This window comes from Triturus cristatus, chromosome 5_1 (assembly GCF_964204655.1).
Source record: "Triturus cristatus chromosome 5_1, aTriCri1.1, whole genome shotgun sequence".
NCBI classification, from domain to species: domain Eukaryota; kingdom Metazoa; phylum Chordata; class Amphibia; order Caudata; family Salamandridae; genus Triturus; species Triturus cristatus.
The window spans coordinates 948,845,721-948,870,174 of record NC_140587.1 but is presented as its reverse complement, the minus strand read 5'-3'; the positions used below and the strand labels follow the sequence as shown (position 1 = coordinate 948,870,174).

The following is a 24,454-nucleotide window of genomic DNA, read 5'->3' as shown; positions in this document are numbered from 1 at the left end:
AGATACAGTAAAAAATTAGAAATGGCTGCCTGCGAGTGCAGCGTGGTGCACTCGTTTGCATGGATTACCTGCACGTGTGCACATACATTATGATGGGCACTTCATAATTACAGTGTGTGCATGCATCATGAATAGGGGAATGCTAAACTCACGCCATTTGCTTTTGCAAATTTATGGGAAATTTCTGAAACATTATGCATTATTACACAAAATCTAAATCTGGCATTTAGTGTTATATTTTACCACAAAATGCATCTTCACGGCCATTTGTTAAGCCGTGATACGTTAAGCAAAATAGCGCAAAATCCACAAGTGTCGCAAACAACAGCCTCTTGTGTTCTGGACATTTGCATTGTTTCTGTGCTTGCACACATTTTTTACACTGAACTGTGCGTAATTACATGACAAGGCACAATAGCATGATTTCAGGAATTTCGCATGGTAAAAGTTATGAGAGATTTTCAAAATTATATGAGATTACGCCACCGTAACAAAAATCTCACCTACGTTTAGTCACAATGCTTAATCATGACACTTGCAATGGTATTTCTTTAATAGAAAATCCATTTCTAGATTGCTAGCTATGCAAGTACACACATTTTAACAAATGCACAAGCATGCAACCATAATAAAGCAGCATAGGCAAAGCCTATCGCTAAGCTTTTTAGATATAAGGGGGCATATAATCAAGAGATAGATCGCCGCGTATTCAGCACATAGCGCTGAAAAAGCGGCAATTTTATTATCTCAATATTAGCAAGGCGTCGATAACATGTATTAGCGCATGTTAGCGGCCAAATCTGCAACGCATCTCATGAGAGCGATGGATATCACTAATGAGATTCAAAGTAGGCGTTCCCACCTAGGACAACATGTGAAATGATTGCAAAACCAACATAGCGGTATTAACAACGCTGCCCCTGAACAGCGACGCAATGACAAAAGGCGCGCTAAGCCCCTATTATCGCATGATTCTAACGCCTGAATAAAACCTGACTTAGCATTATTGCCTATGGGAGGTGGATTGTATGGTTAAGTACACACACCCCTATTACCAAGCTTTTCATTAGCGCTTTGAAATCATCGCTGGAGCGTAAAGCGTTGCTAATACGCCGCTAACACAGCGATGTAATTCAGCGATGGAAGGTGATAATGAAAACGCGCTAAGCGCGATTTGTGATATTTATCGTGTGTTCTTGATAATATGGCCCAAGACCTTTTGACTTTGTTAATGTATTATTTATGGGAAACAGCGTTTACAACGCTGCTGTTACCATGCAGGTAGGTAACAATGCGGTCGTTACAACGACCGCTTTGTTACCACGCATGGCTTTACATCGCAAGTCGTTTCTATGACTTGCGCTAGGTTCCGTGCAAGATCAGGGAAGTTGTTGGATATTAAATCCAACACCTTTTCCTTTGTAATATTGAACACCCAGATTTGTTTTTTGTATTACAAATGCAGAGCTGTAAGTAACAGCGTATGAATGGAAAAAAACACAACAAAACCGGAAGAGCTGATAATCACAAACATTTTAAAAGTAAATACATTTGTGTTACTTATTTAAATTATGGTTTTTAGACTTTTTTTAGTAACAAGGAAGTGAATAGAAAATTGTGGCCAAGCCACACAAGCAACTATGTGGCAAAAAGTGCATGGAGCAAAATGTATTTATTGGTCCTGGATAGATTTTATTTCCCTCAAAGGGAGGAAAGGTGCCAAGTGGCCCAATGAAATGAATGATGTTGTCAGAGTTATACTAATTTAGTCACCACCTATTGACCCACATTCACTCAAAAGCCTGTACCTGCAAAAGGAAAGGGAAATTACACTTCACGAATGGAAAAAGATGTTGGCTAAAAAGGTGGGGCTGATGAAGGTTTCACATTTATCCTGGTAGCTAAGTGCCAGTTCAAAAAAACGTTTCTTTTAAATCCTAAGGCGTATGTAACAGTAATCAGAGGTTTCCAAAAGCAGGGCATGGTAAGGGTGTCATGGTCCCTAGAAAAAGGTAAGAAAAAAGCCCAGATATAATGTGAATCCAGTTGATTGCTTAGTGAGAATCATTTGTGCCAATGCATCAGCAAAGGAGAATCACCAGGATTCATCTTTTCTCAGGGGGTTCAAGCACAGCCCAGGGAGGGTAATCCTCAGAATGTCCATGATGCTGTGGGTTGCTGGAGTGACATGAGCCGTTTCCCCTCATTCCTAGGCGCGCCGGCCACATGCGGCAGGCTGAGGGAGTTCTTACGGATTCCTTGAACATCGGCGAGGAACGAATTGGGGAACTACCACCAGTTGGGGTGGGAGGTCCTGGAATCATCTTCTTGCTAGGCCATGTAAAATTTGTGTGGAGAATATCGCCTTTGGATTTTTACTTGTTTTTACTTATTGGGGGTTTTGTGGGTAGATGGCAGAAGTGGAGGCAAGGAGGGCTCTATCTGATTGCCCCCATCCTCGCCTCTGCTTGTTGTTATCTGCCGTGAGTTAGCTGTTTTTTATTACATACTGGTACCCACATGATTGGCTAGATTTGAAAGGCTTCAAGAGTGCTAAGTTTTCAAAATATCGCGTTTCTTTCCTTAAATAACCCTAACCGTCTACCCTCCTAACCACCATCTCTCCTCCCTGCACCATCTCTTACGGCTCAGATATACACAACTTCCTGGTGTTCATCACGGAGGTGGAATCTGCAACACCACATTGTGCAAACAGGGAAAAACAGCACAAAGCCATATTTTCAAAGAGTTATCAACTGAGCTAAAAAGAAATGTTTTGCGCAATGCTAAACAATAAGTTTTGGCTCAAAGTCAAGACATTTTTTTTAGAGAAATTTCTACTCGAGGTACACCTTGCAGTACAAATTCCATGCAATGGAAACCATTCAAAATGTAACCTGCATAAAATGTGTACATTTGGGGAACTTTAACATGTTAGGGCTGGCAATAACGTGATATTCCCCCTGCCCCTTGCTTGTGTCTGGTTTCATTAAGATTTTGAGCGAAACCATGTCATGCTACTTTAGCAGATCTGGTTTTGTGTGACATTATTATGAACTAGTATTCTTCCCTGGTTGTGTCCCTGTGCATAGAAAACAGGAGGAATAACGCCCAGTCCTCAAAAGCCATTTTGTGCTATGCTCACGTTAAGTTGTCAGTGACTCTGGGGGAAATTCACAAGAACGTGAGATAACTACCGCAAGAGTAGCCTAACGCAACTCTCAACATCGCAGCCCATCGTGGGAAAATTAAGCCGTGCCAACCAAGTATTCACAATGCGGCAGTAGCATGCAATAGTCACCAGATAACGAGTCGAATGGCAGTGCAAAATCCAACGCCATGCCGCAAAAATGCAAAACGCGAACGCAAAAAAACATGCGATGAGGCCAATCGTGGTTAAAAAGATAGCGAAAACCAGCCACAGGCCTGCAGATCCCACGCGACTGGCGGGAAAATGCACCATAAAAGAAACAAAAAAAAACCACCAAAACCAATTCAAACTGCGTAGCACCATGGATGCACCCGGATCGAGTGCAGAGGACATGCCGAACTCCCCAAGCCCCACGGAGGACCAGCACGGAACCCCGAGGTCAGGGAAGGGCAAGGAGAAGAGGAAGAGGAAGACGTGGTTCAGTCCGCAGGAAGACCGGATCATCGTCACGGAGGTGATACAAAAGTATCAAAAACTGTTCGGCACCTCCCCTGCGGCACTGGCAACACAAACGGAAATATGGCAGTCCATCATCACAAAAGTCAATACAATCGGAGTGTCGAGGAGGTCAATGGAGGAGTTCAGGAGGCGCTGGCATGAAGTGCACAGCCAAACGAAGGGCAAACTCGCCACCAACAGGAATGAGGAGCTAGACGAGCTGGAGGAAATGGTGGCCACAGACAGCAGTGTGGAGACGGTGGCAGGAGTTGGGGTCATGGACACAGCTCGATACGACCTGACCCAACAGCAACAGGGTGAGTAACGACCAGGGACTGGGGGGACGGGGGGAGATGGGCACAAAGGCACACATGCACAAATATGTGGCACACACTGCATACCCACAATAATCATGGAACATGTCCCTGATAGCCTTGGCACACTGCAGCACACATAGAAACACCAAGTAGGCCCCCGTCTAACTATGTGCACAAAGGGGCCCACCTCCCCAACACCAATTTCACAACCTACCCATGCACATGTGCTGAATCCAGGAAAGCAGCGGCTCTGTGAGCCACACTGACTATGCAAGTGACACTGCATGACAGATAGCATGGCTTCAGTCACAATACATGCCATGGCCAACGAATCGACATGGAGGTGTCCCAGTGCGGATCACATCCATAAAGGAGCAGATCACACTCTGACATATCCACATGCACCCACAAACCATGCCACAAAACACCCACAGCAGATGAACAATGCATCAGGCCACAAAATCTGTCTGGGAGCACATATGACCCAAGTCAAAAACAATACAGCCCCCGAAAAGAACACAATTCAAAGGCACCCCACCTCAAAGGGAGAAGGGTACACAAAATCAGAGCTATAGGGGCAACTCCCGCACAATGCAGCACACACACATAGCAATCACAGTACATCAGCAATGATGGCAACGTGGTACAATGTGCAACACCAGAGGACAGAGCTCACAACATGTTCCGCTCGTGCTTATCAACTGTCCACTCATATCAGGCATTGCCTGACACTGTGTGATGACAATGTACGTGTACTACCACACATCCGTCATGTACTCGGTAAACACACTGTCTCCCATCAAATAACCAGCTCCACCATAACAGTCACAATGTATATTGGCATGCAGTCTGAATGTAAACATCTGCAATCCTTCAACATACATGTGCAACACTGTTAACCTGCACCACCCCTTTACATTTCAGAGGGACAAAAAACACCTTGTGCAGAGCACACCACACTTCCAATCAGTGATGATGAAGAGGACAACCTGCACATATGTCAAGACACCCTCCAACGGATAATGGACAGCCTCCGCACCCAATCCCAAGGAGCAGGGCAGGCCAGCTGCCTCGAGGTGACCCCACCAACTGCACAGACCACACTGCAGGAAACACACACCACCACGGCTGTCTCCCAGGACCCACCCGACCAAGACTCGGAATTACAACAGCGTGTGTGGGCATGCCAGGTGGAGTTGGCTGATCAGCTGCGGGTGGGTTTCGATCTCTTGGCAGCCAAACTCGATGCCATACGTAGGTGTCTGAGTCCCATCAGGGACCACGTACAGTCCCTATCGGACACCCCCAGTATGCACCATGCTCCACCACAGACGTTGGCTGACCTCGCTGGGGCCATTAATCGGATACAAGAACTGTCTGGTCAGACAGGCACCAGAGATGACAGCACAGAGTTGGCACAGCTGCAGAGGACAATACAGATCATGGAGCAGACAGAGGCTGGACGTCTGGCTGCCACGTCTGGACACCAGCGAGCAGTAGCCGGGAACTTCAATGCCCTGCAGTACATCATCTTGCCATTGATGCCACTGAGCCTGTCACAGATGGCTGCAGCGGGAACATCGACACACACAGCTCCGACCCCTGATGTGTCATTGGCACACGGTGATGCAGCCCCATCACCTTCGCAGTCTGATGTGTCAGTGGCACACAGTGATGCAGCCATTACCCCGCCACACACACCTGACACACCAGACATAGAACCTGTATCAGGGGAGTAAGATGGGGATGGAAATTACTGTGTGAGGAAGGAGGCAGTAGCATCCATCACCGCCATATGGCCTGTCCCTGCCTGGTTCTGAACGATGCATCATGCCCTGGGACAACATCTCCCACTGACCCCCGGAACACTCTGCGACATTCACCCAGACCCCGACATGGACTGCCATATCCTCACTACTGGACAATCACACAGCAAGCCTGCTGCAGACTACACTCCCCCTCATCCAAATCTCTTTTCATTCCCCAAAGGACTCTGTTTGGCCCACTGCTGGGCTTCCATGTAATGTGGGCTTGGATGGCCATGTACAGCTCCAGCTCTGTCAATAACCTGAATGTGAATAAAACATTCTACATCACACCTATGTGTCATGGCTATGTTCACTTACGTATAGAGGTATGGCGGGACGTAGGGACAATGATGCACATGTAGGTACAGCCTGGTAAATGACATCTATGTGTTTGTGTATCCCTGAGACACATGGCCAATTGGATGACTGTGGAGGTGAGTACTAGCTGTGTCCCCATTGCACATTAACTACAGTCTCACAACCCCCCAACGTAGGCACACGTACATGTATTGAATAGGGTTGTGTGTCGGAATGCCTAATCGGTAGCAGGCCAGAGGTGGTGTCCTACAACACATGTGACAACCGGATCTCACGTCGCATACCTACACGCACACATCTGTGTGGCCACGTCCTGTTACAATTCATGACATAGCTACACATGGTCTTGGTTTGGACCACATACTCACAATACAGAAGTCACATAAGTGCACAGGTTGGGCAGCAACTATCCCATAACAATGTCTGGCCCACAGAGGTGGAGATTGCAAAAGGAAGCCACCCCCATTGTACATGCATCAGTCAGTTCCCCCCTGTGTAGGGACGATGCACATTGTGGCACACGAGTGGACATTTGATTCAACACTCATCACAGTTAGACACCAGTGGATTAGCTTAGACTTTATTGGCATGTACGGACGAGGCAACGGCCACAACAGGCAGGGACAGGCTTAAGGTGCTCACACGCAGCATGGGAACATGTTGAGGTTCAGGAAATGGTGAGGCAAAAATGGACAACGTTCTCAGCACACCTTGCCGTTCTGGATGAGTCATGTGTTGTCTGGCGTCTGCCCATTGCCCCGTGTGAGGTGGCTTGACTCTCTGCCCATGTGATCAGCATAGTGCTCTGCCACCGGAGTGCGCAGATTGTTTGCTCTGCTGACCGTGATCAGGTGGAAGGTTCCGACCGGTTCACATGTCGTCCTACATTGCCATGTGTGTTCACTCACCCCAGCAGTGTGTCTGAATTGGTGATGTTGCAAAACGACGCTGTGTTGCTCCGAGCATGGACCGGCATCACCTTGCACAGGTGTGTGTACACACATGTAGTTCCAGGCACATGCATCCAGAGTCCTGACGATGGCAGACATGTCCACTGTTGTGGTGGGATATGTGAGCATTCCTCACGATGCAACAAGTTGTTGGGACCTGTGCTGAGGGTGACAATCCGATGTGGCTGCAGGGACGTAGTTACTCGTCCATGAATGCCTGCGCAGCTTCATGTGCAATGTGTTCCAATAGTACGTTGTTGTCATGTTCAAGGAACACCAGGGTGAGCCAATCCATTAACTGGCCCGGGCAGGTGTGCTCAGCCCATGCCATTTCCCCAATCCGCAACACAGCCCAATAGGGGAGCGCCTCGATGTGGTCACTACACACGAGGAACTGTGCAATCTCCCATGCACAAATGCCAATACATACGCAGTATGTCAAGGCATCCAATGCATGGGTGTCTTGGTTACAGTCCTGTTCGTGATCCAACAGGGGGTGCAGACACAAGTCATAGTCCAATTCATCTACGGTTGTGTTGGATAGGCAGACATCCATGGGACACTCGAATGTGCATGTTCGGCAGTGGAACCAGATCTGGATGCAGGTGACGTAGGCCAGGAGGAAGCTCAGCCGGTAGCTGATCCGCAGCACTGCCAGTGGCAGTGCGCCCAGTGAATTCAGCATACGTGCATGATACTGTTCCACGTGACGGAGGTTATGCATGTGCCCGGGATGGCCTGACATTGCGTTGGTGCGTCTCATGGAACCGGAACTCTTCTGGACTGCGGCAGTTGTGTGAAGGATGTGCCACAGCTCTGGGCTATGATTAGATTGTGTGTGCCACGTTGGGTAGAATGGGTTGCTGTTTCCATGAGTGTCAAGGGCATCCCATGCAGGGGTACCTCAGGCAGGGCCTTCTGTGTGTGGGGTGTGGATAATTTGGATTGTTCATTTGCGCAATGCGTGGTGTGGGAGTCGTCCACGTCTGCCATGGCATCTCTCTCAGGGTGTTCCAGCCACATTCTGGACCAAGGTCAGAGGTGCAGGTGTCCTCCCGCCTTCTGCATTGGTACAAAGGAGCTTTCATCCCTAATGTGTGTCTGACTACTACTTGCATTTTTGTAATGTGATGTGGCTTTGGCGCTGAGATTGAGGGAAGGCCTTGGGCTCATGGTGTCCCGATAGCGATACACACACACATGTTGGCATGTAGGGCCAGGTGCCCGAGAGCCCTTGCGCTGTTTGTTCAGTCTCGCTCTGTCTCTCTTCCTCGTTCTCTCCCTCCCTCTCTCACTCTCTTTCCTTTGTTGTGCGCATGGCACTCCTTCTCTTGGATTTTGTCCTCCATCCTGTGTCCTACAGATCGTCCAGTGTGAACCCGCTACGACTCATCCGAATGATTTTAGGGTTTTGGTTTGAATGGTGTTTTGTGTTGGTGATTGCATTGCTGTATTACTGATTCTCCATTTTCTGGGCATGCATGTGTGTTGGTATTTCTGCTTGTGCAACACCAGTCAAAAGATTTTTTGGGGGGATTCGTAGTGTTGGTGTGCAGTTTATTTGTCAGGGGTGGGGGCCAGAGGGGGGTATTGCGGGCCTGGGTGTGGTGTTGGTGGGTGTTGTGGCCCTTTTGGGTGTCCGTGCTGCATGGGCAGTTGCTTGGGGGCATCTGTGGTTCTTCATGCATGGCTCTGGGCTGGGCTCCCTTTCGTGGTGCAGGCTGTGGTCCGACTTTGCACCAGGTCAGAGCAGGTGTTATTTTCCTCCTGCTAACGCGCCTTATCGCCTGTTTTGTGTTCTTATCGCAGTTCTGGCTGTTCGTTGTGAATGTTGTGGAGTGGTGTTGTCGCAGTTTTTGGCACGTGAATGCCTACTCTGCATCTCATTGCGATAGTTGCGGGGGTCATCCGTGGCGATGTTTTTTGTGGCTGCTATCGCGGGTAAACTGGTGCTGTGGGCTGTTAACACCAGCTTGTGATTGGGGTGATAAGTTTATCGCAACTTTGGCTGCGATAAAGTGCCGTTAAGTCGGTGATAGTTCCTTGTGAATATGCCCTCTGTTGTTTGCACAATGATTTTCTGCTTGGTGCATTGCTAAATAAGAGTAAACTAGACTTAATTGGAGACACCACGATGGTTGTAGCAAATTGTCAGGCTCACACCACCCAGTCTCACTACCCAAGCTACACTCTGCCGTTGAGTACCCCCACCAGGGTAAAGAACCCCTTGCGTACAGAAGAACAGAAACGAGAAGTACTGGAAGGGCTTCGGCACCTGCAGCTTCTAGGCACTCGAAAGCAGGGCCTAGCTATTGTTAGCACCCGTGCTTAATTTTCTACAAAAACATAAGGGCCAAGGCCCCTCTCTTCAGGCCACTGCAGCTTGCACTCCCTGCTGCCCTCGACAATAACACCACCATTAACCATGACACTCCTTCAAGTGTGACAAGTGGGACTGTTCTAGGCCACGCAAAGCTGTGAGAATGGCTTTGGCGGAATGTATTATTAATTGTTACGGTCTATTACATTATTAGCACACTGGTGTGCTCATTTCAGAACTGATAAACAGTGCCACCAAGTAGTGGACTGCTGTAAGTGCCGGAGTAGAGAATTTAGTGCCGGCACCGAGCACCGGCAACCACAGGCTCAAATTAAGCACTGGTCAACACCGACTATTATGGATTTTTTTACTACCCAACTTTGAGACTTGGGGCCATCCAGAATAGGTAGTAAAACAACATCCGTCATTCGGGTGTTATTGGCCTCCAACTAACTACCACCTAGCTTTAGGTCATCAGGAACACCATTTTCCAATGCTGTGCTTACGTTGAACATCCATTTTGGGAGTCTGTGTTTTGGTTTATTTCAAATAATTGGACCAGCACAGTGATAGCCATGACTTGTAGAAGGAAAGCCCAAGTCTGGAATAAACTGTCCCTCATGACACGGAGTGCTCTGGTAGCCCTACCCCTAACGCAACTTGGTCCTGGTGCCAGTGCACCTGCTGCACCACTGTTAGCTTCCCTTCTTTGTAGGAAAGTGTATAAGGTCATTATATGGCCCATGTCGTCAGAGGCGTTATGCTTCAGTCCTGGCGTTCCTTCAATTAATTTTTGTTTTCATTTGCGATGGTCCACTAACCATTAAAATAAACCCAATATTAACACTGCACTCGTGCATTGACGGCGAACAGCTGCAGTTACAGCTCAGACGCTACTCCTAGTAGCAGGACTCTCACGTTTTCTAGTTCTACGCGTGACGATGTCGTCCAGTTAAGTTTTCTTTTTTCTTTTATATTGGTAGTCCTGCTTGTTCTATCTGCAAACACAGACTTCGAGTCCCACAATGCAAATCTAAATTCTGAGCTGCTCTGCAACATCATCCATAATTAGTCAGCCACTCATCCACTAAAAAGTAATAATAGTTAATTCACTTCAATTCAATGTGCTTTGTTATGGAATACAGCAGCTGGAGGCGTTCGCGCCTAAAATCTACTTTGCGTTTTTAATTAGGATTCATCACTGACACGTGCGAGGTTGTCAAACCCAGCCATGAAGCGGGCCTCGATTCCTCTAGGAACAGCTTTTTTTTGTGTTGTTTTGTTTGCAGGCAGGCGCATGGCTGTCGTGGTTTACTCGGAAGAGGTCAGTGACCTCAACGCCAACACTGAAGCAGACATTTCCCGCTCATCCGAAGATATTTCCGCAGGTCGGTCATAATATGCCCTTCTCGTTTCCCCCCTCCCTCCCCGTTTCTGGAACTGTCCGCTGCTGCTGCCTGTTTAGCAGAAATAATAAAAGGGACAATCACTTGTAACGCGATTCCTGCAGAATTGCTCTTCCGGTGATTTATGCTCCCTTTCATGACAGTCTCTTCAATTGGAAGTAAACGTTTGATTTACCGCTGGTTTGTTTTTGTAAGCTCCAGGGCCTAGAAACAGTTATTATTTTCATAGCTTTTTTTTTGCACTCCAGCCAAACCGGCCTGGTTGAAACACCCCCTTCTCAATTTTGTAATCAGCCGGAAAAAAACAACAGATGAAGCTGATAATTGTGTTGCATATTGATTTTTCCGGAGCAATTTGCAGTTGTGTGACAAACTGGGCGAGCTCGCATCGACCATTAGGATTGTTGATAGACAGAACAATACTGTTAGCGTTCTCTCAGGTGTGTTCTATTGGGGGTATGTATGTGTTTGTATGCTTCTTCCATTAAGCAGGTGGAATCATGAAGGTCATGGATTCAGTCAGGAGTTACATGACTTTACGGCGATCTATAGCATAACGCGATTCAAAAACTGACGAAGTACACTTTAATTTAAAGCGGCCAACGGGCTGTCAACGCGCTATGTAAGGAACCAGGGGGCAGATTTATGAGGCCCGTTGCGCGCCATCGGAACATCACTTTTTGTGACGTTCCGTGGCGTAGAAGCCTGCGTGATATTTATCAGGCAGCACTGAGCCACTTTTTGTTGCTTAATGCTGCCTCATAAATATCAGTCCCTTCAACGCAGTGTTAAAGGGGCGTGCAATGGGTGTTGCTAGGGGCGTTCCCAGCAACATCCATGGCCTTTTGACACTGCCCCAGATTTACGAGAAATCGTAAATCTGAGGCAGCGCCAAAAGCTTACGCCTCCCCAGGGGAGGCGTAAGGGAGGCGCAACGGGGAGAAATATCTTTATTTCTCCTCGTTTTTCCTTTTTCTATGTGTGCTGCATTCTGCAGCACCCATACAAAGAGGAAAAACCTCTTGTGATTATTTTTGAACAGAAAGGTTTCCCTTCCTGTACAAAAATATTCATCTCCGCAACGCAGGCACCCTTGCACCATGGTGCAGAGGTGCCTGCGTTGGCGCAGGCAGCCCATTGTGCGCCGGCGCAGGGGAAAAGGACAGGAATGCACCGCATTTTATAGATACGGCGCATCCCTGCCCTTTTCTTTTGCCGTAGGGAAGCGCAGCAGGAAGGCCTGTTGCGCTTCCCTACGGCAAAACCTCATAAATCTGCCCCATTGGCTTTAAGTGGTCCGGGTCTTGCCAGTGCTGAGCACCGGCAGTTCTTGAAAGAAAGTGCCGAGACGGGTCCCCATCCTGCTATCCATTTCTTCCCTCGCCCTCCGGCTGGAAAAGACAATTTTAACTCTGCAGCAGCACCACTGCTCAAAGACTTCGATGTAACTTCACAGAGACCCGTTATAGTTCGTTCATAGTCTCATCATTTCAGAACTGAAGCATTTTCAATATTATTATATACGACAAAGCCATAGTCGTTGCTTAAGCATTATATGCAACTACCAACCATTGACAAAGCTAATAGTTCTGGCTTGTTGTAGGTGTAATGTTACTTGTTGCATTATATATCTGGGTGCACGGACAGAAGCAGAAAAATACCTGTCGGGTGGCACACTATGCTAAGCACAGATTTGTAGCTGACGTGCTTTTAAGCGGCTCCCTAAATTACATAGGCCACGTCCCTTTGAGAACACCCCCCCCCCAGTTTTTTCATCCCACTTAAAGTCCTGTGCGTAACTCTTTTAAAGCATGAGGCATAACGAAGGGCCATGTAGCGCAGAGGGTGGCCCCCACATTTCAGGGGAGCCCCAACCCTTCTGATGGCCTCCGTTCATCTCTATGTTAATGATTTTCTGAAAGATATGAGAGATTCAGGCGCCGCCGCGCCCGCATCATGGGGCATATCACCAAGGGCTGGCGATATAATTATCGCCGCTTTAGCTTCCATTTGCGTGCTGAAAAGCGGCGATAATTATATCGCATTATTTACAAGGACACGCTAGCGCGTGTTTCCTTGATTCAGCTCCCGTTTTGTTCACGTCTTGCTTTGCATGAGATGCAAAGTAGACGTTCCCTGCAAAAACAGATTGAAAATGATCGCTAACTGTACTTCTCCATATTTCCAATACGGCCCAGGACACCGATAGAGGTATTTAAACCCGCGCTAACGGCGGTTATCGCCGTTATTGTACGTCTGCATTTTTCCTGACTAACCTATCTTTGACATGGGAGGTGGATTGAGTGGCTAAATCCGCATCTCCCAATCATCAAGGATTCCCCTATCGCTGCAGGATTATCACTGGATTCCCAGTGATAATCCTGCATTCTGAGGCTATTGCCGGATTCCACATCGCCATGGAGATAAGCGTTGTAAATAACGCGATATTTCGGCGATCTGATCTGGTGATAGCCGGCGTTAAGCTAAATCAAATTTAGCGCGCCTAGCGATCTTTATCACAGTTCGTTGCTAATACGACCCCATATTTTGTAAAGGGGGTGCTCATTTTGCGTTACTCCACTGCGTAAACCGTAGCCAGTTTACTCTTATACGAAGTCCTGCTTCGGCCACGCGTTTATTTGACTGCTAGAGCGCTGCATGTCTGAACTCCATCACTTCTGAGCACTGAAAATCATGAATATAACAATCCGCTTTAGTCATTAATTAGGGGTATTATATGTGGCCATTATTGTATACCATTGTACACGGACTATTTATTTTCAGTGTGGTGTTTTCAGTTCGTGCTCTCAAGCAAGTTAGCTAAGACTTCTGCTAAGACCTGTGCATCTTCAACCTTCGCTGGTTTGGATGTCAGTGTTTTGAGGAATAACGCCCATACATTCTCGCTTATAAATCAATTTACTTTAAATGTGCTATACTTTACTTTAAATGTGGTATACAGACGTTTCCCATTTTGCCTCTGTTATTCGAAGAGTTTATTTGTAAAGCCGCTTTATTTATTGGAGCCAAAAGTAAGCCCCGAAGCATGGGAGGTCTCAACAGTAGGCAGCTAACATGATTACTTGAGTTCAGCCCATGGCCAAGATCTGTTTGCCCTTTCTGGGTAACGGGCATCAATGCCAATGAGGTAACTTGAGGGTCAAAGCACCTGCTGAGCGAGCATCTGAGGTAGAGTGGTGCATGAATGCACCGGCTGCTTCGAATGTTTTGGTGTAACTTATGCCACTGCTTTCATATTTTAGGGAGCTAAGTAAGGCTGGTCTGTGGGTACGGTTGGATCTCAGCAGTTGGATAGGTGTCTTCCGCAGAAATCACCTATTTCTCTTCAAGGAACATAATTCAGAGCAGTAGTGTCTCCCATCATTTTGATTTAGTTACATGGCCAGGGGACCAGTGTATAGGTTAAAAGATGCCTTATGATTGTGGTAGTCGTTTCCCTGATGTAATCTGCCTTACCAAATTTTAGTAATGAAGTATTATTTACCCATAAACAATTTGAGGGAAGTGAAGAGGTGCTGTAGAGCATGGGCTAACCCTCCTCTGACACAAAACCTTACACAAACTATAGAGCCCAATTTGATAGAATCAATATAAGAACCCGCCTGTCGACCTATAGAAAAGAATCCTTTTGCTTTAAAGAACTCTCACCCACCAGGGGTACGCCTTGGTCGCATGCTTCATCAAAGGTTTCCTTCCCATTCCGTTGCAGAACAGGGCTTGCTACGACCTATGAGATGCACAGGAGCACTTTCTTGGAAACGGAAAAGAGTAGTGAGTGGAGGGTAGGGTTACTTTTTAAAAATACCTGCCTGGTACCCCAAAAGTTTTTATCTTGGCGCCAGCTGGTATCATTAAAAATGGGAAAAGTTGGGAAGTCCCGGGGGTAACCCTGGTGGGTGGGATTTCTTGAAAGTAAAAGGATTCTTTTCTATAGATCATTGGGCGGGTTCTTGTATTGATTCAATCGATTTGGGCTCTGTAGTTTGTGTAAAGTATTATTTACACTAAGTAGTCTATTAAATGTGTAGTGATTAGAATAATGAGGAAGGACAAAATTGTTCTATTAAAATGCCAATCGAGCACAATCCACCCCTTATTTCCTGTATATGTTGAGTAGAGTTTGTTTGTATTAGTTTGCTCCGTTGGTGGACTAGAGTTGCATTAGTCAAGCTAATAGATCTCAGCAGGGAAACATATTGCCTTTGCCAATTTATTTTGTGTCAGATTGCCACCACAAATGTACACATCTGTGGCAGTCAACTTGGAATGCGATTTATTAAAATATAAAAAAAGCATTGAAATGATGGCCATGGATGCACCCATATCGACGATGACTACCTTTGAATGAACTTGTAATTTTTTTAATAAATGGAAAGATGGCTGTTGTGGCTGCATCCACACCAACTTTTTTTGAATAATTTTGTAATACTTTACTTTAGGTGAAAGATGGCTGCGGGGTATTTGCCCAAGTCTGCGGCGGCCATCTTTGAATGAGTTTATTAAAGGACAACCCCACTCCTTTGTGCCCCCTGTTAGACCTGACATCTCTGGCATGTTTTTTTCCCAAAGTTTTTGCCTTCAGGCCTCCTGTTTTTGCTGACTTTGTTTTTGCTGGCCTTAGGACTCTGCGTACTTTACCACTGCTAACCAGTGCTAAAGTGATTGTCCTCTATTCTTAAAACAGGTTGGATTGGCTTATACCCAATAGCCATATTTAATTTACTTGTAAGTCCCTAGTAAAGTTGCACTACCTATGCCCAGGGCCTGTAAATTAAATTCTACTACTGGGCCTGCATCACTGATTGTGCCACCCTCTAAAGTAGCCCTTTAAACATGTATTGGGCCTGCCATTGCAGCCTGAGTGTGTGCAGTTTCAAACTGCAATTCCAACTTGGCAAAGTAAACCTTTTGCCTGGCCCTAACATTTTTTAATACATATGTCACCTCTAGGATAGGCCCCAGACAGGCCATAGGGTAGGCTGCAATCTATTTTAAAAGTAGGACATGTACTATTACGTTTTACATGTTCTGGTAGTGAAACCATCTTAAATTAATTTTTCACTACTGCAAGGCCTACCTCTCCCATAGGATAACATTGGAGTTACCTTTTTACATTTTATAAGTGTAATTTCGAGGTAAGCAGTTCATGTTTGGTGTCTCTGGAATTATAATGAAAAATTCTAATTTATGGTCAAGTGGGATTGTAAATTAACTTTTGGTAATGCTACTTTTAGAAAGTTGGCCTTCTCTTGCTTAGCCATTTGGTGCCTGCAGCCTGTCTCTGGGTCACATGACTGGGTGTAGTTGACAGTTGGGCCTTGTGTATCACTCATAGACAGCCACACACAGTGGGGAGCTTAGGAAATGGGCCATCACTGGCAGGATGAGAGGGAGGAGCTGAGCCCAGCCTACGTACACTTGCATAGACTATGTCCTGCCTCCACACAAACGACTGCATATTTCCTGAAGTTAGTCTAGAACCAGGAAGGCAGGCCACATGTGCACTTCAAAGGCATTCCTCTAAAAGGCCCTCCCTTTTTTTTTTATTTTTTTTTTTTATATAAACGCTTTTATTTTGGGATACACATAGCAGCAATATACTGTACAAGCATATACATCATATATATACCGTACATAATTGTAATTGCAAATGTGTGACAGTTGCATGCCAGTGCTTGTACTACAGTAAAAATGGTTAAAAAAAAAAACTACCCACATCCATATTTTTAGGTAAATAAGTAACAGCAATACAGTTATCAATAAACACGTAACCATTAAAAGAAGGAAAAAGAAAACTGGGCAGCAGTTGGCAGAGCAGCACTCCTCACATATCTTCTAACATCAAGGACTGGTGTAATTCTACAGTTACAGCCATCCCAGCTCCTCCTCTGATGGTTCTTTGGTGTACTTGGTAAAGAAGTACTGAGGCCATGCCGCTATGTATCTCCTGTAGTGTGTAGCTGAGTGGCCATAGGGGGTGGCTTGCTCACCATCAAAGTACAACCACAGGGCTCCTTTCCCTGCAGTAACCAATCAGGCTCCCTCCTCACCCAAAAAAACTAAAACTTCTGTCAGTTGGTGTTATCCAGGCTATTAGGGGTTCCCTCACCAACCCCTGTCTGTGTGCCAGGGGTCCCAGTCTGTGAGAGGGTTTCCGGTCCCACAGCAGTCCGCCTGAGGGTCCGCAACGTCTCCAGCAATAATCCCCTTGTCTCCATATCCCGTTCGGCATTTCTCCTCTGTGCAGACTATATGCAGAAATAGCTCCTCAGCCACCCCCCCCCATTCACAAATATCTGCTGTCCATCTGGGCAGTCTAGGGGGCACTGATTTTGTCCAGTGTATCGCTATACAGTGCCTAGCAAGCACCAGTCCCAAGTTCACAAATTTACACTGCATTCTGGTCTTCGCCTTGGGGGTCGGTAGGACCCCTATAAGGCAGTGCTTAATAGGTTCCCCGATCCGAAGGCCCATTGCCTCTCGAAGCATTTCCAGCACTCCTGACCAATAGCGCCGAAGCCGAGGGCAATCCCATGTCATGTGAGTGAACGCAGCTGCTTGGCCCCACAGCGGGGACATTCCATTGAGCGCGCTGCATTGAATCATGCTAATCTGAGGGGGGTCATGTATGTGCAGTATAGGTAGCGAAATTGTATACGTTTGAAGTGAGCGTTGATGGCCACCTCCCGGACCTGTGCGAATGCTTTTTTCCATTCACTGTCTATGAGGGGGATCGGTAGGTCTGTCGACCATCTATCCTGAACGTGGGAAACGGTGATGCTGCGGTCAGCCTTGAGTGCTCGGCATAAGAGAGAGATCAATCCCCTGTGGGTGCCTTGGTCAAGAATCACCAGCAAGGTGTGGGACTCCGTAGGTTCCTCGGGGAAGAAAGTCCAAATCTCCAGTGTTGTGCATGAAGTTTTGCAGATTGTAAAAAATGTCCCATTGGGATCCCGAAGCATTCCTGCGCATCAGCAAACAAGACAAAAGACCCATCACAACATAGATCACCTGCAGTAAGGCGCCCTCCCTCAAACCACACTGTGAAGTCCATCACAGTTTGTATATGGCAAAAATTGCATAGCCATTACAACAGTAGTGTTCGTGCATATGGTGCCATTCGCAGCACCAATGTGACCGCCCGTTCCCCGGCTCCCGTGACTTAACACACCACAAAAGAATAATCGAGGGGTGCTGGAGAACCCATCATGAGACAACTTGGTAGACTGTTCTCCAGTCCCCAATCACCCAGGAGGTCCTTCTCTACATTGGGGCCCTCTGCACACATTAGAGCTCCGTATATTGGAGAAAGGCAGAGAAATAGTTGAGATATAGATCTGGGAGGCCCAGCCCCCCTGTTCCATATCATGTTTCAGAATCACCAGTTTTACCTTACTGCACTTTCCAGCCTAAACCAGCGATGATAGCAGGCTATTAATGTTTCAAAGTTTGATCTGGGGATAATGCAGAAGGAATTCTGCAGAGTGTACAGGCAGCGTGGTAGGAGCACCATCCGGGCTAGGGCCACTTGACCCATGATAGAAAGAGGGAGGCGATTCCAGAAACTAATGGATGACTGTAAACCCATAATCATCGCCCCCATATTTAATGCATATTGCATAAGTGGAAATGATCGCACTTCCATCGGAACTCCACTGTGGGGACATCAGCCACTTCTGTACTTACTAATGTAGCGAGTGGGAATAGGGACTGACTTCTGGTTAATGACTTTCAGTCCAGACACTGCACCGAAACCCGACCAGATTTCAAGAAGAATGGGCATTGCCTCCTCTGGGTGAGCTAAATATAGCAAGGCATCATCCGCATATAGGGATACAACATTCAGCTGGCTTCCCACCTTGATGTCCCAATGATTCATGTTCCTTTGTAGTCTGATCGCCAAAGGCTCTGTCACCACGGTGAATAAGAGTGCAGACAACGGGCAGCCTTGTCTTGTGCCTTGTTTGATGGAGAGTTTCAGAAATCAGCCCACCATTGCATACCCTAGCAGTCGTTGGGTTGTACAGAAGGTGTACCCAGGAGATATATTCCTGCCCGAGGCCCATTCTTGTCAGTACCTCCCAGAGGTTGTCCCACCATGGTAGGGTATTGAAGGCCTTCGCGATGTCTAAAGCCAATGCAACATCAGAGATGTCCATATTTGCCATAGTATGCAAGACGTGGGACAACCCATGTAAATTTGTTTGTGTGCCGCAGCCCAGCATGAAACCACACTGATCCTACTCCCCTTAAACACATTATGAGTGCTTTCACCAGTATTTGTGTATCTAAGCCCAACATCGATAATGGTCGATATGAGCCTGGCATGCATGGGTCGCTACACGGTTTAGGGAGCATTACAATCTGGGTCTCCCTCATTGATGGTGGTAAGAGTTCCTCCCTTCAGGCGTCCTGCAGGTTCTCCAGGAGACGAGGAAGCAGGAGATCCAAGTATGTTTGGAAATATTCTACCGGTAAAACATCAGGGCCCGGAAACTTACAGCGGGCCATGTCAGCCAGCGCTTCCTCAAGGTCCTCTAGTCTAATCTCTACGTTTTCACGTTGGCCATCGGTGAGGCTAGGAAGTGTGAGATCCTCCAAAAAAGGATCCCGGATGTCTGGGGCCACCCCTGCCTCCTCTTTGTATACCAAGGATATGTGAGCAGGTAAGAGGGAGTTAATACCATGTTCTGTAGATATGTGACTACCTTCCGGTCTACTGAGTGTGAGAATGATTGGGCGGGGGGGAAGTGTGCACTTAAGCAACCATGCCAGCAAGCGACTTGATTTGTCCCCCGCACAGTGAAGCAACTAGCGGTATTCGCGTTGGACTAAACAGTCTAATCTGTCCCATATTTCTCCCACTCTACATTGGGTATGTAGCAGTGACTCTCCCTGTGTATCCCCAACAGGTTCCACCCACTGCAATCACGCTAGAGTGTTTTCCGCCGGAGTCAGATCTCTCTCTCCAGTTGTAGTCTCAATCCACCCACTCTTGAGCGGCATTCCCCACCTGTCACAACATTTAGGGTTTCCCATTCTGTCCCCCTTCTACTAGTGGATCCCCAGTTATTGTCGAAGTAGGTACTCGTCACCTCCCTTATTTCTCCTCTAAATGCGTCATCTTTTAGGGTGTATAGCTGTAGTCGCCACTGCAGAACTTTGGGTCGGCGGCACTGGGCCCCCCATTCCAGGAGTACAGGAGCGTGGTCCGAGAGGTATCGTCCCAGCACCTGTGTGTGCAGTGCCATCACTGCGTCCTCAACTGCCAGTAAGAATCGATCCAAGCTACTAAAAACCGTATGTGGAAGATGTTGCAGGCATATCTCCCATCCCCAGGGTGCATTGTGCACCACACGTTTGTATATCCTAGTTGGTCCATGACCCCCCCCAGAGTGTGTCTGCCATGTTTGGTTTAGATGATGTCCCGAGGCCTATCCAAGGAGCTATCCAAGATGCAGTTAAAGTACCCAGCCCACACCACCGGTGTACTCACATAGGGTAGCAGAAGGGCCTCCTAATGCAGGAAAAAATGACTGTCATCTACATTGGGATCATAAATATTCAGCAGGCATCTAGTTCCACATGTGTCAGGACATATCTCCCCTCCACATCAGCCTCGCTAATAAGGATATTAAATGGTAACTGTGGGGCTACCGATGTAGCTACCCCTGGGAATTTGCGGAGTAAGTGCAGAGAACATCTGGCCCCTCCATTTTGTATGGAGCTTGGATACCTCTGAATCTGAAAGATGTGTTTCCTGTAGCATTGCTATATGTATGCCATAGTGGTAAAGATAAGTGTGTACTCTATATCTCTCAATAAAGGAGTCAAGGCCCCATACACTCCATGTCATAATTTTAAACTGCGCCATCAGCCCATTTACTATATAATACTGTTCCGTCTCCTATGCTCCACCATTGCTGCCAACAAGAATATCTATATTAATAAAAACACATCCCTCCCCCCCCCCCCGGGCAAACAATACAAAAACAAAATGGTGCCTCCCCAATCATGTGTTCAACCCCAAAACTCCTACTTAAGAATCAGATTCTAACAGGTTTAAATCAGCTATTAACCATCAAACAAACATTCAAGTCCGATCTCACCTGTTCTCTGTAACCAGCAGACACACTACAGTCAACCAGAATCATTATCGTGCAGGGTAGAGGAGGGCCCCCAGAGCTGCACCGCGTGGCACCCCGCCCGGGTCCTCCTTCCCCTGCCGTGCAGTCAAACAAGCATTCACTCAGCTCACTCTCTCAAGATACACAGTGAGGAGAAAACAAAAATCAGTGGGGAAAAAGTATAGGAGGGCTGTGCAGTCACTCAGTGCCTCTCCCGCATTACTACATAAACAACCGGTCACTCGCAATGTGTGTGTTTCATATGTGCCCAAAGTCAGCAATCCGCGCACACACTGTCCAAACCTCATGCCTGCTACAGCGCAATCGGTGTCCACATAAATGCAGGGGATGAGGACTCGGCGGGTCAAGGAGCCTCTTCTTGTGGTGTGTCTTCTACAACATCTCCGGTACTGGTGTCCGAATTTGAAGCAGGCACCACCTCCACCAGCGCCCTGGCTTCCTCCCGCTAAATTTGCATCCATGTCGGATCGATGATATGTAAGCTTTTGTCCTCTCTGTCTGAAGTGGATCGCTGTAGTTTGAAGGATCCATCCTGCCGTACTACTATTCTCTGAGATGAGCAGGAAGATTGTTTATTGCTTTGTTGGAGCCTGCTAGACCTGTGGGAGCGCTGCATGCCTGGGATGGAGTAGCTGCGTTTCTTGAGATCAAAGGTCACTTCTCGCACCGTACCTCCAGCCAGTCCCACACCGCCCGAGAGTAGTGAAGAAATTAGAGCAGCCTTCGTGCCTTTCTTTTAGCTTAGCTGGGTAGAGCAACATATATTATAATTGCATTGCTCTCAGCTTCTTTCACACTGGTGAAGGACACCCTCTCTTGTTGGACCAGCCAAGTGTAGTCCGGGAATATGTGTGTTGTGATTTTTAAAGCTGGGATCACCCACCTGCTGGACTTCTCGGAGGATACAGTTGCAATCCCTGTAATTTAGGATTTTATCTATAAGAGTACTGGGTGCAACACCAGCCGGAGAGATCGGGGTCAGCGCCTGATGGGCTCGCTCATTATAAATAGAGGACAGGGAGGCCTCTGGAATTGTCTTTAATCCACTTTTCTAGGAACTGCTCAGGGGTTCTTCCTTCGGCCCCTCCGGGAAACCGATGTACCTCAGATTGATTCTCAGAGAGCGTCCCTCTGCATCTTCGGATCAGCATTCTAGAATTGCAGTCTTTGCAGAGAGGTCTGAGAATGCGATTTTCAATGTCGATACTTCGGCCTGCAATTTCATAGACTGTCTGCTCTGTAGCTATGGAGTGCTCCGGAACTGGCTGGAGGTCTCAACAGGTCCACATCCAGGAAGCCAGCTTCTATTTTTGCTTGCACTGCTGCGCTTGAAGCCTCGATGGCCGTGAGAATTTAAACTCCGGTGGGGTCCGTTTGTGGTACATCCATATTTAGCGGGGTTCCTGTGGCAGGCCCATGCATGGGGGTGCGCCCTGCACTGAATGTTGGTCAATTTTGGTCTGCTATGCCCTCTCTGTGGCCTGTCCTTTCCCATGGCTCCACTCATGTAGGCTTACTGCACCACTCAGGGAGTGATATCTCTTTGCGCAATCAATGCTCCCACCTCTTAAACTGTGGGATATTTGTGAAGGCCACCGGGGTAACTGAGAGCACCCCACCCAGTGGCTCGAAGCTCCACGTGTCAGTTATGAATAGCCAACAGGCGTTCCCTGTGGTAATCTACCACAACTTGTATGTGTGAGGTTGGGTGAGGGGGGCTTGGCGAGATCAGTTGAGCCACACAGCGTAGTTCCGGCCACTTGGGGATCTGGACAGATGCCCCAATCCAGCATGTGGCCCCACTACAGTTTGCGCCTTTAGGAGTAGCCTGTCCACGCGTATGTAGTTGGTCGGAGTCAGAGAGGACCTCCAACCGTGGCAACCTCTGGCAATGGGGGTGGAGGCCTCACCTTGTCTTCTTGGCTGTGTGGGAGGGTTCCCCACCCCTAAATTCCAGCAGCCCTGACTACAATATCGCAGGCGGCAGATGTCTGGTCACGCAAGACCGGGAATTCCCAGTTGTGCTGGGCCGCTACTGGGTGGATTAGTCATGCCAACAGAAACCGAGCCCCCGCCTCGACCGCAACTTATGGAGGGACTCCGGCGCCTCTCCTGAGCCCTAGAGGAGTTTCGCACATCAAAGCTGGTGTGAGAGGTAGGATAACATCAGGCAGTTTACCGGGCCGTCGCAGAGCTCCTTAGTTTACATCCGCCACAGCCACTATCTTGGCCATGCCCCCTCCTCCACACTTCAAAGGCACTACTGGATATAAATACTGGAGCTCAGACACCAACTCTCCAATACACTTCTGGACCTGTGGATACTTTGCCAGAAAAAAGGACTGCTGTGCTGCTGAAAGGACTGAAACCGGTCCCAGGATGCTTGTTTCCGTTCCAGGAAAGACCTGGCATGGCAGTTCGGACTGGACTGTTCCCATTAGGAACAGGGTCAAGACTGATTTGCATATGGCTGGGTCCAAACTAGGGTGGTTTGTTGAGCAAAAGAATGATGGATTAAACCCAGATCCTTGTGACTGGGGGTGAATGTTTGCATTGTCCAGCATTCCGTCCATCAATTATTTCTTTTGCATATGTCACCCTAAGTGTGAAGGGTATGCCCAGACGTGGGTCCCGTGCTCACTACACCACTGGAATCAAGCTAGCCTGGCTGGTGAAGGGTGATGCCCTGAACTCAGTCCCAGGATGCTTGTTTCTGTTCCAGGGAAGACCTGGCTTGGCAGTTCAGGCTGGACTGTTCCCATTAGGAACAGGATCAAGACTGATTTGCATATGGCTGGGTCCAAACTAGGGTGGTGTGGTGAGCAAAAGATTGATGGATTTAACCCAGATCCTTGTGACTGGGGGTGAATGTTTGCAGTGTCCATCATTCCTTCCACTGCCACTCTGCTGGACTTCTGCTCTGAAGGCTGCTGCCCTGCTGTTCTGACCTGCTGTCATTTTGCCTGGGTAAGAAGGTCTAGACCTGCATCTGTTGAACTCAGAGTCCAGAGTGGCTCCAAGGGCTAGTTGGCTGGCCTCCTGATTTAAAGCCACAGGGACACACCAGGCTTCATGCAACTTTTCACCTGGACTCAGCCATCTGTGAGTCTACCCAACCAACTGGTGCCACTCCAGTACTGGTCCGTTGAAAGTGGACTTAAGGTGCTCTGCCAGCCTCTATGGATCCAGCGGAACTGACACATCTCTACTGTTGTGCGGCATGAACCCAATCGGAACCAATGCACAACTGTTGCGTGGATTGGACCCATTTCAAAGACCCGTACTGCATTCGCAGTCCCATCGGAACCGCCACTGCCGAACACATCCTCAGGGCAGACCCTCGCATCCCTCGTTGACAGCAGCCTCAATGGCAAAACGGGACTCTGCATCGGATTCGTAGCTCCTTGGAACCGACACATCACCCCAACTGCAAAGTGTATCCTCCACTCCGGACTTCACATCACAAGTCCCATTGATTAGATCGTCTAGGATGGCACAGGTCCCTGCATCACAGTCT

General features: G+C 47.7%; 1 protein-coding gene across 1 annotated transcript in view; it reads left to right on the top strand.

Moving 5' to 3' along the window:
* The first annotated feature begins 10,593 nt into the window (after window positions 1–10,593).
* Window positions 10,594–24,454, top strand: part of LOC146832706 (uncharacterized) — a 355,069-nt gene continuing 341,208 nt past the window's right edge. The window contains exon 1 of the mRNA XM_085606006.1: window positions 10,594–10,750. Within this exon, the coding sequence (XP_085462132.1) occupies window positions 10,594–10,750 (157 nt within the window). The remainder of the gene's footprint in view (window positions 10,751–24,454) is intronic.